The sequence below is a fragment of the Ostrea edulis genome, chromosome 4 (assembly GCF_947568905.1).
Source record: "Ostrea edulis chromosome 4, xbOstEdul1.1, whole genome shotgun sequence".
Classification (NCBI taxonomy): domain Eukaryota; kingdom Metazoa; phylum Mollusca; class Bivalvia; order Ostreida; family Ostreidae; genus Ostrea; species Ostrea edulis.
In genome coordinates this window covers 34,697,791-34,715,925 of record NC_079167.1, presented here as the reverse complement: position 1 = coordinate 34,715,925, position 18,135 = coordinate 34,697,791, and the positions used below count along the sequence as shown (strand labels likewise).

Sequence of the window (18,135 nt, the reverse complement as noted above, 5' to 3'; positions counted from 1 at the left end):
TGTATTGACAGGTCGTGGATCCCCACACTTAATGACCTCGTGTCTAAAGCTTTACTAAACGTCTTCGTGTATCTTTTTATTTTTTACCTTATTTTTACCGATCATTGCGTAAAGTAATTACATGTATATATATATATATATATATATATATATATATATATATATATATATTATACACACACACTTTCGGGGTGATCCTATCCAAATTAAAAGGAAGAAGATGGATGATGTGGAGGGAAGGCTGTTGATTTTGGAGAAACTCGAGAAGGAAGACATTTCGAAGGTGAAGGAGAGAGTTAAAGCTTTAGCTGCACAGCAACACCCAAGCGAGTCTTTGATTTTGATAACACTTGACGAATTAGGTCGCCTGACTAGAAAGTTGGGGGATACGGATATGGAAATGTTTAGGGAGTTGTATGGGCAATGTGGCCGCTTGCAGAGGAAAGTGAACATTGCAAATTTATGTCTTACTGTTCTTGGGGGCAGGGAGCCGTTTCTAAGGCAGTGAATAAGTGTATCAAGGAATGCTATAATTTGGGGTCCAAGGGTGAGGGTATGAAGGCTAAGGGTTAGAGAAGCAGACCAAGGGTAGGATTGTATCCCATGTATTCAACACCTTTTTTCAGTGCACCGGGGTTTCAACAATATCCATTTCATAACTTTGGTGCTTATGGAAAGCCACGGGCATACAAGGCTTCAGGAGGTATGGGAAAGCGTAATGCCAGTAGGTTAGCTTGTCATTTTTGTGACTCGACACAATATTCGGTAAATGATTGTGAGCTGATGACGGCTGCTAGGAGGAAATAGCTGGTTTCGTATACATATGATAGGAGCTATGTGAAGTACATGTGTACTAGTGTTCATTAGAAATGCTTTAATAAATTGCCATTGTTTGGTTTATATGTGCTGGTACTGTAACAAGATCTAAATGTTAGATGATTTTTCTTTACTTTAAATGATTTAATGTAAGTTGATGGTTGTTGTATATTGTACATGTGTGATAGAGAATTCTGTATCTTACAACCCAAGGACTCTGATGCCTGTCACTATATAGAAGGTTAAAACGGAATGTACATTTGGTTTACAAAAAAAACAACAGAGCTTCATTGTTGACTAGCGGTGATAAGGTTGAACTTGAGAAAACAACAGGATTTAATCTCATGGGGATAGTTCCTCGTCAAGATGGAGAAAGGGTGACAATCAGTGGTGGGACACCTTCTCTTGCAACCCACTATGTTAGTGCAGAGTCTGTGATCGCAGGGTTTAATTTTGATTTGGACCAGTTACCAGTGTATAGGCCAGATGCATTCATTGGAGGACAGTTGCGAAGAAATGTTTATCCTTGGGAGTATATGTTGGAGAGGAGAGGAGTGAATGAAGACAACGTGTTGAGTGTGAGGAAGTGGCTTACAGAGGGAGTAAATGTAAGACAGTTTTTCACTGTTCTTTAAAAGAAATGTTCGTGAAAAGGCATGTGATACTAAATGGTCTCCAAGAGCTGTCTTCCCCAACTCTCCTATATGTAAATAGTATGAAGCTAAGGTATTGTATGGGAAAGTTAAATCGGGTGGAATAAGAGTTCTGGGTAGGATTGGTGGGTGTAAGATGCCCCATATTATTATGCCTTTGACAATTCAACCAACCAAATCGACACTGTGTCATGATGATAGATATCTAAATCTCTGGGTGAGGGATCTCCCCTTTCAGTTTGAGACCTTGAGGGATGTTCATATACGGGTTGGGGATAAAGTGTTGTTGGTAACAACAGATGAGAAATCTGCATATGATCATATACGATTGTCACATCATTTTCAGGGATATTTTGGGCTGCAGTATGGTGGTTATTGTATGGTTTATACAGTGATCCCTTTTGGGTTTAAGGCATCACCTTATATTTATCAGACTATTGGCATGGTAGTGACGCCTTATCTTCGGAGCCTGTCATTAGTAACAGTTCAATACATCGATGATCGGTTAGCAATTGCAAATGTTTCAGGAGCAGTCGACCCATTGGTAGCGGGTTATAGGGTTGCATATGTATTAGTAGAGGTGTTGACAAGGTTGGGTTATACTTTGGCACAAAAGAAGTGGATTTTGTTTTGTCCCATTAACACGTATCTAAGTTTTTAGGTTTTTAGTAGATTCTTGCAGGCAGGCTTATACTTTGCCAGAGTGCAAGAAACAGAAATTTGCATCTTTAAGAGAGAGAGAGAGAGAGAGAGAGAGAGAGAGAGAGAGAGAGAGAGAGAGAGAGAGTTCAAGGGAAGTTACTGTGAGAACACTTCAGCCATTTGCTGGCAAGTGTATATCTATGTTGTCGGTGAAGGAGGGAAAGTCCTAGGCAGGTTGTATTATCCTTTGATGCATCCTTATACAAGTATGGAGCAGTTGTAGAACAGAATGGGAAAAAGCTTGAGGTTAGTGATTTTTGGGAAGAGAATGATCAAAGACGTATTCATTTGAAAGAGAGTGATGCTGTTTATAAAGTATTGTTGGCTCTTGGCCAGAGTATAGCTGACTCTAGAGTGCATATGTGGACAGATAATATGGCTGTACTTGGGGTTTGGCAGAATCAAGGGGTAAAGATGGTGCGTTGAATTGTATTACAAAGAGTATTTTTTCTCTGACTTTACAACTAAATTTTGAGTTGAGTTTGCAGTATGTTCCCTCAAATTTGAATAAGGCGGATGCACCTTCAAGGAGTATTGATTATGCTGACCCTATGTTGGATAGGCAGGCTTGGGACTTGGTTGAAAAAGCATTTGTTCCCCATACAATTGATTTGATGACCTCTGATTCTAATGCAATGAAGGGCCAGTAGGGCGAGTTGTTGCAGCACTTTACACCTTATGCAATGCCTTTTACTGCAGGGGTTGATATGTTTGCTCAGGATCTTGCACAGGAGACTAATCCTTATCTATTTCCTCCATTCGGTATGATATTTCCGGTGTTGTCGTTGTTGAAGGAACAAGTTTCTGTGTGTACATGTGTTCTTCCGCGTATACAGCCGGTGCCCGTATGGTAGCCTCTGATTGAGAGGTGTAAGATAGCTAGTGTTGTGCTAGGTTACCAGGGACAGAAAGGAATTATCCGCGTTCCTGCAAAGAAAGGGTATGCTTTTGATAACAGGGGGTTGAAATGGACATTGGTTGCTTACAGACTTACAATTTTAAAGAAATAAATGTGTTTGATCTTTTTCAGGAACAAGATATATCTGTTGATGTTCAAGTCTTGGATGACAGGCTGAAGGATATAGATGCTAGGAGGTCGTCATCACTGGATTCTAAAAGAGAAGAGAGATCACTGAGTTTATAACAAGGGTGTCGGGTCAGGGGCAAGTTATACCCCTGGTGACATCAGAAGATTTTTGGTATGGAAGGGTCAAAGTGGTAAGAGTCAGGTTCATAGGATGGAATGTCATTTTCTCGGAAACAAAGGAGTATTTGAGTGTAGTTATCCAGTCCGTCTGGCCTCGGGCACTGTATCGTTGATAATCAATAAATTGTTGAATATATTTGATAAGATCTTGGAATGGGGCTCTTCGCTCAAGGAATCCAGTCGCATCAACTGTAGTGAAACGATACTTAAGGCTAGTACAAGAGGAACAGGCAAGGGCTCACTTGGTACCTAAGCAGGCTAGACCTATTTTTATAACTAAGGTTAGGGTCATTGTGGGTTATATTAGGAATCGACTACGTTTGGGCTCTATATCAGTTAAGAAGAAATATATCTTGTTACGAGACCAGACTTGGTTTTAGTCACAGTTTTTTGCTGGGGATAGGGCAGGAGATATTGCGAATTTGGGAACCCAAGAGGTTAGGTGGTTCAGAGATTATTCAGGTTTTGTGTTTAATCACACCTTTGGGAAGACACTTGAGGAGCTAAAAGGAGAAGTAGCATGTTTGTTGTTAAGAGGTGTGCTGAGGAGGATATCTGTCCTGTACTAGGGTTACAACAGCTTGTGTCGGGGTGTAGCGATTTGGGTGTTGATCTCTCTTATGACTATCTCTTTAGGATTGTTGGCGAGGATGCTCGGGTCTTGGATCAGCCTGTAACATATTCAGTGGTGTATGATAGGTCACGGTTATATTTAAGGAACATGAGTATGGATGTGGGGGAGATCCCACACAGTTTCAGGGCAGGTTGTGCAGTGGTTTTGGCGATGTCTGGTTCAGTGAATTACATGGGGCAGATAATGAGACATATTGGATGGTTTGGGGAAAGAAGTGCTGAGTATTACAGTAGGCTGCCAGCTTTAGTAAAGTAAGATTTTGTAGCATGGGGATTAGTAGCTGCAATAATGTAGCCCTATCCATTTTTTTTTTAATTCTGACGTTTTCGGGATAGGGCTACAATTCCATAGGATGTCTGTAATGGTGCAAAATAATTTTATGAATAACCGATAATAAACTCTGTGTATTAGTCCCAAATGTTGTTTACACCAAAAGGAATACCAACTTTGTGCTCGGTCATGTCTAATAAAGGCGTTTTTCATTAAATACAATGTACAGCATGCAAAATTCTTCGTCTGCTCCGCCATGCTTGTTATCGCGAGATCTCGTAGGTGGATCTAATGAAAAACCTAAACATTGACAATCAGCGCGAAAATGTAGTTACTCGAGCCACTTCGACAAAGAAAGGAAAATCATATTGTTGCAGAAAGAATTTACACTCTGCTGTTCGGTTTTTAACTTGATATTAAATTCAAACCTTTTCAATATCGACGAAATAGCTTTCGCCTCCATACTTGTCCATTGATGTAAATACTACCTTATATGGCATATTCAAATGACTTGACAATCGGAAGTTTATACTTCAGTACATCAAACATGGCGCACAAATATGAATCGAGAAATTGGAATTTATCGAAATTGTTGAAAACGGTAGAATAGAGCCTCACAAATCTTAAGTTGCAGGTTGTAAATTTATATATTGACTAAGAAACATAGAATATCATTTTATTTACGTAAAGAAAGTCAGGAAATGTTTAGAACGAGCACAAATGTTGCGGGAGTGAATCACTCCCGCATTTGCACCATTACGGAGATCCTAAAGAGTTGTAGCCCTCTCCCTAAAAAAAAAAAAATCAGAGAGGGCTACATTATTGCAGCTAGGGGATTAGCAGCGAGTGTGAAGAATGCAGGAATGATACAGGATAAGTTTTAGGAATGTATACAGTACGACAGTCTTGATTCAGCATTTTCAGGGAATAAGTTGTAGCGACAGGAAGTTTGATGGATGGAGGGGTGTTTATGGAATTACATAGGGACATGACTATGTGGTATAAAGTGCTATACTGTGTTTTATTATACAATTGTATGTATGCTCTAATGGGTTGAACTGAGTTTTCAAATAAATTGGAAATAACAAGATGGAGTTTGTTTATAGTACAGCCTATATTCAATACATACAAGTTTAAGGATGTTAGTGTTTGTATAGTAAGTGCTGGGAAGGGGACCAATGATATTGGGACTAGAACTGGATATTGGATTCCTAGAGAAAGACTTACACCCAAAACTTCATAAAGGAACTGGGGTTGAAATGTGATTCCGCTTGTGATACGGGAATATCACAAGTGAAATCACAAGTTACCGAAGTGACGTCATCCCTTTTCGCTGTTTGATAGAAGGGTGATGATGAATCAGTATGAGGTGGAAAAACGGGGAGGTAGGGTTAGGGTATGATGATTCCCCACCCACCCACCCCTGTGGACCACATCTTAACTTTGGTTCCTAGATCAAGACTTTTACACCCTAAACTTCATAAAGGAACTGAGTTTGAAATGTGATTCCGCTTTTGATACGGGAATTTCCCCATTACTAGAATATCACCCAGAAATGTTAGGACTATATTCCATGTTAATCATCCCAAGATAAGAATCATTACTATGGTTTAAGTTGATGGATCATTGCTAAGTCCAAAGCTTATACGAGTAAACTGGAGGTCATACTTAGTGAATGAATGCCGCTCTTTATCACAGTCCTTTACAATAATTTGATAGTACGCCGATTTATCAATCAGTTTTGAAAAACATTCATAGCCAGACAATGCGTAGGTGCAGATGACGAACATTGATCAATCTCTGAACTCCTATAAGGAATAAGAATTAAAGTACACATTGCAAGTTTTCAAAGTTCTCAAAAGTGTATGCAACCGAAAGTTTAGCCATTGCTTATTGTCCTTGAATTCCCCATGTTAACGGTTGCCATATTTATTTGCAACATGCCCACTTCTGTTCCTATATTTCTCCATTGTCTCCTCTGGAGGCTGTCGCCCAGTAGCAGGGATCGACAGCACTTCATTAGACTCCAATTTCTTTGAAATACTTGTACATTCATGTTTTGATTTTGAAATATGAAAGTTTGACATAACTTGGGTAAAATGAACTCTGTAAGTCATATTGATATTAATATTCTCTAAAGAGCGTACGACAATTAATCAACGCTCATGGTGTCCGGTAATCTTGTTCTCTTTTTACTTTTCCGCCCTCTTTATGTACTTAATGGCTTACTTTTCCATCTGTAGTGTTACTATATTCATTTGATTCATATTAATCATATTTTGCTTTACAGAGAAATTTCCAATATAGTTTTTATCCCGTGGGGATCCGGGTCAGAACAGTCCTCAGTACCCGTGTCAAACAAAGCGATTAAATGGGGCGGTCCTTTGGATGAGACCGCAAAAACTTAGGTCCTGTGTCATTACAGGTGTGGCACAATAAAGATTTCTCCTTGCTCAAAGGCCATAAGCACCGAGCATAGGCCTAAATTTTGCAGCCCTTCATATGTAATGATGACGTCTCCATACGAGTGAAAAACTCGAGGATGACGTTGAACAATTAATAAACAACCAGATATTGAAAATCGAGCTGTGACCTGTCGACAGGGGATGCTTACTCCTTCTAGACACCTGATTTCACCTCTGGGATGTCCAAGGATCCGTGTTTGTCCAACTCTCTATTATTTATTGCTTATGGGAGTTATGAGATTGGTAATTGTTTCTTATCTTCACCTTTCATATTCATCTGAACCAACTGAATATCCACCACTTCCCCATCTCAAAGTTTATCATTTAGTTGAGCTAAACTTGGCAGAGAAGCCTGGGGATGCGTGTCTTGCGTCACCTTCTAATATGAGGGATCTTCCCGTATACTGATTCAGCAACTCTGTTTGATGGAAGTCCCACGTGAACAAGGTTGTTGGCACAACAGAGGAAGACTGGATTCTGTTAAATATAGATGCCGCGATTGTTGGTAATTTGAGATGTCTAAAGAAACGAAGTCTTGATGCCACTTAATACCAGGCACAATGGCACCTGTCAGAAGATTGGACCATGGCACTCCTTAACTTGGTAACACTTTTGACACAGTCACAATCATGGTATCCCTTGTATAATTGCACAATAATTTTGTTATGAATTACTCAAACCAGGAATTATTTTGGGATATTGGCCCTCAGGGAACACTATTCATGTTGGATGTCTTCATCATCTTCCTCTGCCTTATTTATGTTGAAGTGTGGATCATGGTCACCATCGTCGTCTTCACAATCACCTTAAGGGGGTTACTGAGGCAAATGGCAAGACAATAATCCGGCAGCGACCGTCAATGGAACATTGTTGCAGAGACTGGAACACTGAGTTTTGGTGGACACAGTACTTATTCCCTTGTCATGTATCACACATGTCCTCTGTGGGGGTCACATTGATGTTTGGTATTGTTTCTCCATCTGGTCTGAAGAGATGGCAAACGTGTCCTCATCAGCTGGTAGTGCCTCTATCTGCTCAGTTCAGGCAGAAGGAAAGGGTCTGCATACTCATGGTCAGTAGGGAGATGTTCCTCATTATGAGGTTTAATTTCTTGGAGAACTTGATGTAAAACCTGCAAATAATAAAACAATTACATTTACAAAGTGTATTTTCTAGAATATTTCTTGAATATTACACTTATTCAGACACTAATTTACTATAAAGATAAGAATTAGCATTAGTATTACTGATTTGCAACTAAATATTCTATTTTAATTCATTTTAATATGTATCATACAAAAAGTGTAAGTGTTTGTAATAGGCCTAGCTTAGTTTTCTTATAAACATTTATCCTAAGCCTAATAAATATACGTTTGTTTCCAATTGCCCCTCCTAGCTAAGCTTTTCTTACTCACCCTCAGTATTGAATTGACGATATACATGACTGGAATTTTCAAACTGGAATGTTTTCCGTTTCGCATTCAAGCTTCACTGAATTACATTCATAGGCGTAGCTTGGGTTCGAATATTACCAAGGCAGGGTGTCTGGGGGGCTGTGCCCCCCAGAAGCTATCGACATTTTAACAACGTAAAAGGTGGGGTTTTTTTTTTTACCGAGGCAGCTGCCTCGGTTGCCTCAATGGAAGCTACGCCACTGACATTTTCACTACCACGGATCCTCATTATACCTGAAAAATATTTATATCTGTATTTAAAGCGTATCAAAAACGATTTCGATTTTAAAAGAATTAATAAAACGAAATATTTTACCCATCTACCTACCAAATGTTAGGGGAGTGGAGTAGGAAACGCTCATATATTTGAATTTGGCCTAATTTACTACTATAGTCTACTGTAACGAAGACGCAAAAATCCCGTAAATCCTAATTACACTCCAAACAAAGAATAACATATTAACAATTATTTGTAATTTAAACTTACGTCGGATCTTTGGTTCTCTCTGCCTCCTCGGAGTTTTGATGGGGGTAGAGAAATGGCGGTATTCTTGTCTTCGACATGATGCAGAGGAAGAGGAAGATCAATTTGATTCTGGGTTCCAATATAATAATTTTCCTTCACTTCATCTGAATCTCTGTCCTACTGCTCTTTACAAAAGTGCAAAGAACGTAGGCAACTGATTTTGGATGTCATAAAGTCCTCGCGCCGGGAAATATTCACAAATATTTTCCCTCAAACCTTATTTTAGAAAACTAAGAAAACTCAGTCCACATTTCTTCTTATGATGGCTAGTGTACTCAAAGGCGGCAAAAATGCCAAAATGAAAAGTTATAAGTAATCCGATGACGTGATACTTGTTTAGCAATCAAAGCTAATCAAATGGATTAGACAATATTACGTCTGTTATAACACCATCTGCCAAAGGTCGCATATCCCCAAGGATATTTGTCGCTCGATATATGTTCTTTCGTGAATACTAACAATAACGATACAATAATGGCTGACACGTCGCCCAGTATAAAAAGGTGTCATTCTGTGGAGTCTATAAGGGGCACAGGCTCCAATAGTTTGGTTCATGTCCCTCGGATTATCCTTCGAGATATAAAAGATTTGTTGTATGTACAATCAAATAATAATCAGCTTTGGTACAAAAAACAAAATTCGTATACCGAAATTAAAGATTGTCATGTTCCTTTAAAGAAAAGTTTTTGATAATTCCTTTTCAGTTCTCATGTGCTCAAAATGTTCCGTAAAAATGTAAAATTTGTGTTATACTGATCACTAGAAATTCAATTAATAGTAATCTCACCGGGCGTAGTTTCTGTACCAAAACTTTTCATAATTTGACTTGTAAATCTTCTAACGTTGTCTACGCTATTGAGTGTAACCTATGTGACTTAATTTATGTGGGAGAAACTAAGAGTTCACTTCATAAAAGAATATCGGGGCACAGATTTCAAATAAATAATGGTGGTAACCAACTTCTTTACAAGCATTTGAATTCACCGGACAACTCCATCTTGTCCATGAAGGTCTGGATTTTGGAAGAAAAAAATTAACATCACACAAATAGTTCAATATTAAGTACCCCTTTTCGTAGACAACGAGAAGATCACTGGATCGGAACTCTACGTACTGAATTTTCGTATGGATGCAATGATAATGTATATGATCTAGGAAATTTAGCTAGTCCACAAGCAATTAACGTGAATGTGATGGGACTCTTTCCCAATATTCAAAGACGGAGACGCAATCATGGACACCGTTCATATCAAAGACTAAGTATAAATGATGCCACGTTTGATTCGCTTTTACCTTACGTCAACAAACAATTAGGTCCACATCATATTCGCACAAAACTTTACTCTGTTCCATTGAGAGTTTTACATACGTTATTTCAAGAAAACACAGCTAGTCTATACTTCGATTTTTCAATACCTGAATATAGATTGACCTCTATGTTTATGGATGTTCCAATCCCAGGCTCTTTAAACCACTACGGGTCATGGATGATATTCCTTCCAAATCATGCCGCCAGTTCTTTAAGCTCAAATTTACAAACAAAGGAAAAGATGCCGTCAACATAAGCAACATTCTTCGTCATAAAAGAGTTCAGTCGTGTATTTCAACTTATTTCAAATTGAAGTCTACACCCTGTATTTCCTACAAATATACTTCTACTATAGCATCCAAACTTTTTAATTATAAACAAACTTTACAGTGCCTAGATATAGACAATCTTATACTTAATCCACTCACGTGTTCTTGTTGTTCATCTTCTTTCAACTATAGTCCAGCTGGACATGTCATTATGGTGATGTTGATATATAGTCCAGCTGGACATGTCATTACTGGTGATGTTGATATAGTTGAAAATGAGGACCTCAAATCACTTATTCTAAAATGTCCTAAATACGGAGAACCTCGGTCTTTCAATTGGTGATAGAACTTCATTTCTATTATGAATTGTATCGAAGATTATGCCAGACGATGGGCTAAATTTGAAAAAGAACTTGATACATTGTCAGAATGGATTAAAAGTATAAGAGGAATATTAAAATCCCGCATTAGACATTAAAACAAACGTACGTATCATCTATTCTTCGGTGTTCAGTAGACCAGAAGTGATAAAAGAATTAGATAGATTACATGAGAATATGTTTTGGTTCCAGCTGACAAAGCTCGTAATAACATTGTTTTTGTTTGTAACGCTCATTATTACAACTGCTTTTAAAACGAATTAATTCCACTATTGGTAATCGTACTTATACTTCAACTGCCCTTTCAAAAGACGAAATTCTTCAAAACCATGCTTCAGTTTTCGACACATTTAATATCCCAGTCAATGGGTCGGATGAATATCAGTTATCGTATCTTTACTGTATTTCTAAACTTCATAAAAACCCCTACAAACAAGGATACATTCTGGACCCAGTAAATGATCTACCGAGCCTCTATCTCTGCTCGTCACGAAAATATTAAAAGCTGTGAAGGAGAAACCTCAAACGTACTGTGCGACTACATAATTATGCCGAAAGTGATGTAAATCAAATGTGGATTCTACGAAATTCTAAAGTACTTTTAGTAAACTTAAAATCGCAAAACTTTTCTCAAATCAACAACATCAAAATGTATACCGTAAATCTGGATAATTTTGCATCGATTTATTTTTGCGAATTTGAGTTAAAAGTCTACAAATTAATTTTTGTGTTTCTTATTTTTGCGAATTTATGTAAGAACATGTCAAAAAACGTGTGAAACATTCTTTTTGAGAAAAGTATTTTTGGTAATCCAACTGACTCGCAAAAACGCTAAATCGACAGCAAAAATAACCAGATTTATGGTAAGTTTTCAACACTTTACACGACCATTCCTCGTGAAAAATTAAAGACTAGACTTTTTGACATCATAGACAGTAGCTAGTTCAACAACAAAAAACCCGTAAATATTCCTATCTAGTGATCAGTCATCCAAAAAATTACTTTGTAAAACGCCACTCTGAATCAACGCACAAGTACTCTGAACTTGAAAAAAAAAATATACTGGAGTCTCTCATTGACAATATCATCGTAGTCTTTGGTGATCAGGTCTTCCAACAATCTGTTGGAATTCCAATGGGTACGAGTTGTGCTCCTTTGTTAGCTGACCTGTTTTTACATTCCCATGAAGCAGAATTTATTCGAAATATCTCTTGTTGTGGTCTTCAATTCCACATTTAGATTTATCGACGATGTATTATCTATAAACAATAATACTTTTCATTCATATGTCGATTCGATATATCCCAGTGAATTCGAAATAAGACACCACAGAGTCGTCCACTTCTGCTTCATACTTAGATACTTTATTGAAGTAGATACTAACGGCAAACTAATAACTCAACTTTATGACAAACGGGATGATTTCAGCTTCTCCATCGTCAACCTGTCATATTTATGTAGCAATATTCCATTATCACCTGCAGATGGTGTTTATATCTCTCAACTGATTCGATACGCAAGAGCTTGTTCTGCGTATATTAAGTCAGTTTTTAAATCGAGACAAGCTTGTTCTGCGTATAGTCAGTTTTTGAATCGAAGGAGGCTATTGACAAACAAGTTGATGGTACAGGTATTCCAGCAGTCTCGGTTAAAGTCAGCATTTCGCAAATTCTATGGTCGTTACACCGATCTAGTTTGCCAAGACAACCTATCATTAGGTAAAATGATGTCTGACGTGTTTAATACCGATTGTTAGGTCGTTCTTGGCACAATGATTTTAACTACGGATAATTCCATTTACCTTATCAAGATATTGGGCTCACAGCGGGTGTGAACGTTCGACAGGGGATGCTTACTCTTCCTATGTATCTGATCCCAACTCTAGTGTGTCCAGGGGTCCGTGTCTGCCCAACTATCTATTCTGTATTGTTTATAGGAGTTATGAGATTGATCACTGTTCGTTATCTTCACCTTTCATTATGTTATGTCCTTGGTGTTGTGCATGCACTTTTCGGTGATTAGCCTCACCCCAAATTTTGAAAGAAATTGCATAAAAACAAAATAATGATTATACTGAGGGAGCGTACTGAAACATTGCAAATAATTCTGAAATTCACCAACCGTACTGCAAATTATCTCACAATTAATATACATAAACTTAATTATTACATTAATGTGAATATTTTGCTTGCAACGTGAGATTATTATCAACTTTCATATCAATGTATTTACTGTCCGGTATCAATTTATTTTACGAATCCATCATAGTAGTTTAGAGAGCCTGACTGTGAAGTTACAAACCGGTTTTGCCTACAACATGGATCATATTATCGTAATTGTATGGACGTTTTCATTTAAAATCATCAACTCGGAACAGTCATTTTAAGTTATTTCTTAAAACTCACCTGACCTTTGAATAGTACGACCTCATCCCTTTTTTAACACATGTACTCATGTATGACAATATTTGTTTACTATAAATAAACCGGTTGATCGATTACAAGTCTTATCATTTTTTCAACCGAGTAATCGTTGCCATCCATAATATTTAACTGATGCGTTCCCATTTTAAGAGAACAAACAAGTTGTGGATACGAACGACAACTCTTACAAACGTGTTATATATATACTTACATTTGCTCCTTGGAAAGTCCAGCACCACAATCCTCATTCGCCAAATAGCATTTGTCCTCGGTGTTGATCTGATGACAAGCGGGATCTGAGGTTGAGAGAGTATGAATGAGCACATTTTGCATCGATACATACTTGCATTATCAAGAATATTCTATTGTGTTATGAGCAGTGTTATATTTGAGGATCATGCAATCATACAATGGAATGCTTTTTATTCATCTTCGCGGTCACGATCTTTGGGCATTACGAAAATGTCAACTGTCGGTTCCGTATCAACACGTCATTTGTCCTCTACCTCGTCGTCATCACGTGCACTCCATTCCTTACTTCTTTTCTTCTTCTCTGATTCTCTTAGTTAATAATTCCTTTACTTTAACGCAATGTTCATTAATTCCACAATTCTTAATGTTCTCAACTTCTTGTCGTTTTATGAATTTGGAATTCATGTATGTTTCAGTTCAATCTTTGTCAGTATATATGAAAGGTGAAGATAAAGAACTGTGATAACTCCTATAAGGATTATGAAATAGAAATTTGAACAAGCGTGGACCCCTGGATATACCTGAGGTGGGATCAGGTGCCTAGGAGTATTAAGCATCCCCTGTCGACTGGTCACACTCGCCGTGAGCCTTACATCTTGATCAGGTAAACTGAGCAGTCCGTAGTCAAAAAAGTGTGCCAGAAACGCCTACCAATCAACATGAAACACGTCAGACATCATTTGACCTAAAGATGGGTTGCATTGCAAATGTAGATCGTTATTACGACAACAGAATTTGCTAAATGCAGTAACCCGTCTTGATTCAAACAAGAGGCCCACATGCCTTATCGGTCACCTGAGTACTAGTCAAAAGTATCACTACTCCCAAGGGCTATGAAATCTTGAAAAAAAGTCCTTTTCTGAATATCTAAACTAAATTCTAATATTCAGCAACAGTATACAACAAGATGTGTTCTTAAAACTTCACTGCCCCCAAAAATGCATACAACAGATGAAAGGATTTATATACATGTAATATAATAGGTGTATTAACATTAAAACATGATATGACTAATTTGGACCCATCCTACAGTCAAAACCCTAGATTGGGAAATTCACCATTTTTTGTACATCCTTTCCTGCTATTCCTAAGTATGCATTAAGATGTAAAGTATCAGCAAACTTAAATGAGTCCTTCAAATCGCTACTATAATTTTGACACCACCCTAAACCAAACCCTTACCCCTAGGATCATGGAATTTACAGTTTTGGTAAAGGAATACCTACTCCTTCTAAATATCTATTTAGCTTCAATTTAGTATCAATAGTACTAAAAATGATGTTAATTAAATGTTTTACACATAAACACTATATACTAAGTAGACGCTTTTCTGTTCTACATCATTATGCATTTAGTTTTTCTTAAACAAGTGTGATTCTAGAGAAGAAGAATTTTAAAAATTGTCAAATTTGGGCAGTTTTTGCCCCACCCATAAGGTTCCATGGGTGAAGGAATCCTGAAATTTACAATTTATGTCCCCCTTGTTCCAATGATGCTTCGTACCAAATTTGAAAAGAATTGGAATGGTAGTTATCAAGAAGTTAAAAACTCTATTCTTCACGCATTTAATAAATGATCATTTGGCCCCATCCTAATACAAAAAACCCTACCTCTGGGACCATCAAATTTACAATTTTGCCTGCTCTTTCTAAACATCTATTTAGTTTTAATTTAGATGTTATTTGAGTGTTTTACACATAAACACTATATAGTAAGTTTGACCCCACCCTGGGGTCAGAACCCCTACCCCGGGGATCATGAAATTTACAGTTTTGGTAGAAGCGTCCTTGCTCATCATTACTATATACTCACTTTCTCTGCTAGATGCCCAGGAGTAAAGAAGATGTTTTTAAAGAAATACATCAATTTTACAGTTTTTACCCCAAAATTAAGACCCTTTGGATGGGGCCATGGAATTTACAATTTCCGGTCTCCTTCACCTACAGATGCTACATACCAAATTTGGTCAAGATTGGCCCAGTAGTTTTTGAGAAGTTGTTAAAGGACGACACACGACGGACGACGACGGACGCAGACCAATAGCAAAAGGTGACTCAGGAGACCTAAAAACTTATAATACGCAAAACAGGCTCTTGCGTATCGAATCAATTGAGGCATATAAACACCACATGCCGATTGTTAGGCCGTTCTTGGCACACTGATTTTGACTACGGATAACTCCGTTTACCTGATCAAAATGTAGGCTCACGACGGGTGTGACCGGTCGACAGGGGATGCTTACTTCTCCTAGGCACCTGATCCCACCTCTGGTGGACTGCATGTTTAAACTCAGTTCTGACTGTACAACGTTGTTAATAAGTTGTTTATGATATCTAATTGAAAATCAATTCAAGAATTGGACTATTATTTTTTTCAGCATTGCGCCCTTTTTTTTTTGTTATGACATCACACTTTTGCTTTCCATGGCTGTTCCGTTAATCGCTGCTTACCCAAAGAATTAGGCGGGAGATTTATGATATAAATGAAAAATACTGTACGTAAAAAAGGGTTTCAAAAATGTAAATAAAAGCAATGAATTATCATTTTTTGAAAGATGTAATCTCATAACTGCAACGGTGTGTGCAAACAAATTTATTCGATATTTAATTTGTATTAACACACCGTTACGGTTATGAGACTACATCGATCAAACAATAATAATTCATTGCTTGAATAAGGCGTCGATATATCAAATAAACGCCACATCAAGGGTATTTTTCTTATGTAGAAGCTTTTGCTTAAACTATGCTTCATAAGAGTATAAAAACATGTCAGGGAAGAAAGGGGCACGATTCGTGTCCATGGGAATTCCAACAGACTGTCGGAAGACCTGATCACCAAATACTACGAAGATATTGTCAATGAGGAACTCCAGCATATTTCTGATATCAACTTCAGAGTACTTGTGCGTGGAATCAAAGTGGTGTTTAACAAAGTAATTTTTTAGATGATTAATCACTAGATATAAATATTTCCTTTTCCATTTTTGTTGAAGAAGCAAATGGCTATGATGTCAAAAAGTCTAGTCTTTAATTTATCGTTAGGAATGGTCATGTTGTTAAATGTTGAAAAGTCATACGTTTCGATGATCATGATTTGAGAATAGTTTTGTGATTTCAAACTTACCAAAAGTTAATATATAATAATAATTAATGCTTATATGCTTTATGAACATGAAAACCACATGCCATGATTGCTTTCCGTTGCAACATCTTCCGAATCCTTTTTTTTCCCTTCTGTTTTTTAAGTTCCATACACACTTCATACCATTTTTCATACGATTACATGATATCAATTAACACACGATATGATTCACGATATTCACTTTCTCAGGATTTTATGATAGAAAATATATTTCATATATATTTGATATGACATCGCGGAGCTCAGTGGTAGAGCTTTCGCTTCGTAACCGGGAGGTCGTGAGTTCGAGCTCCGCTTGTGCCATGGCCGCTTCAAACCTATGGCGTTAAAGTAGGTAGTATTGCTCCTTCGGCAAACTTTCGTCTTTTAGAAGTGAGAATCGCGGGTCTTTTGTATATGATCTTAAAAACGGCGGTATCGTGTCACGGCAAGTGTTGGCACGTTAAAGAACTCTCACTTAGCAATCGGAAAGTTTTTAACTGAAAACAAAAAAAACGGTTTCAATGTTCTCTGCTTCTATCACACGTAGAATTACAATTTTAGTATAGTTTTGTTGCTGAGAAAATTCTTCAAATGTTGATATAAGTTATGCGACAATCCGTTATTGATGAAGGTGTTACTTATTCGTTTGAATATTTCCTTGTGTTGCCTTTCGTTGTCATTTTTTCCGGGTAATCGGTCATGCCAAAGTCACGTGATTCGCCATCGTGGTTAGGAAAGAACGCAAATTTTGCGAAGAAGTAGGTAGCAATATTTTTAGAAGCAACTCTACGAGTATCACATCCTCAAATTTGTGATTTTTACTAGTGATCTAGGATTAACATACAGTATTCTATAAACTTACACTTATACAGCTCAGACGTGTTGTAATTCACTGAAGGACATCCAATTTTGAAAGACGCACAGCTGGAGGGGTGTAAAAATCCTGTATCCGAAACTTCCAAACAATATCCTGGATTTAAAAGAAGATGACACCAAAGTCACTGTAATGTCAATTACATGTACAAAACTTTTAATTGAGTGTGGGGTCATAATAAGGGATTTATGGCGGGGTTGCAATACCTAATTGACAATTTGTGCACTTACATAGAATCCAGGTTATATACAAGCTGGTTTTTTTCTTTATTTCAAACATTTCAGTCTACAGTATTTGTGTACTTGCATAGAATCCGGGTTATATACAAGCTGAATTTTTTATTTCAAACATTTCAGTCTACAGTTTTTAAGACAATGGAGGACTATTCCACATATCCCTCTTTAAGATTTTGAAAACCCAGTGTGGTTAAACTCTAATGCTGGGGGCTGTGATTAGATCGAAGTACTAGTACATCTAATTATATCATCAGTACTGGATACTATTAGAATGTACAAATTACAGTCATATTACTCTGTTGTTGTTTTTTTACATGAATTCTAAAGATTTTGTTGTCATGAAATTTTATATATGTTTCGAGATTTATGAACTGACTCCACTGCTTCTCAATGTTAAAATAAAATCACAATTACATAAGAATACTTGTAGATCTATTTTTAAATGATAAACATTTTACGAATTCATAAATCATGCATTTAAAAAAATGACATTCCCTTAGACCAGTTTTATCTATGTTTCATTATTTAAACTCATTTTA

General features: G+C 37.2%; 1 protein-coding gene, 1 long non-coding RNA gene and 1 pseudogene across 2 annotated transcripts in view; 1 reads left to right on the top strand and 2 right to left on the bottom strand.

The window, feature by feature from the left end:
- The window catches only part of LOC125668285 (uncharacterized), a 174,248-nt gene that overhangs the window by 135,095 nt on the left and 21,018 nt on the right, over window positions 1–18,135 (bottom strand). The window contains exons 3-4 of the mRNA XM_056162491.1: window positions 17,349–17,456; window positions 13,320–13,404 (exon numbers count right to left, since the gene is read on the bottom strand). Coding sequence (XP_056018466.1) covers window positions 13,320–13,404; window positions 17,349–17,456 — 193 coding nt within the window. The remainder of the gene's footprint in view (window positions 1–13,319; window positions 13,405–17,348; window positions 17,457–18,135) is intronic.
- On the top strand, window positions 3,410–7,911 carry LOC130054082 (uncharacterized; annotated as a pseudogene).
- On the bottom strand, window positions 6,346–12,412 carry LOC130054083 (uncharacterized). The gene is made up of 2 exons (XR_008802348.1): window positions 8,163–12,412; window positions 6,346–7,879 (listed from the first exon to the last, which is right to left on the bottom strand). It is a non-coding gene; the product is annotated as an uncharacterized LOC130054083 (long non-coding RNA).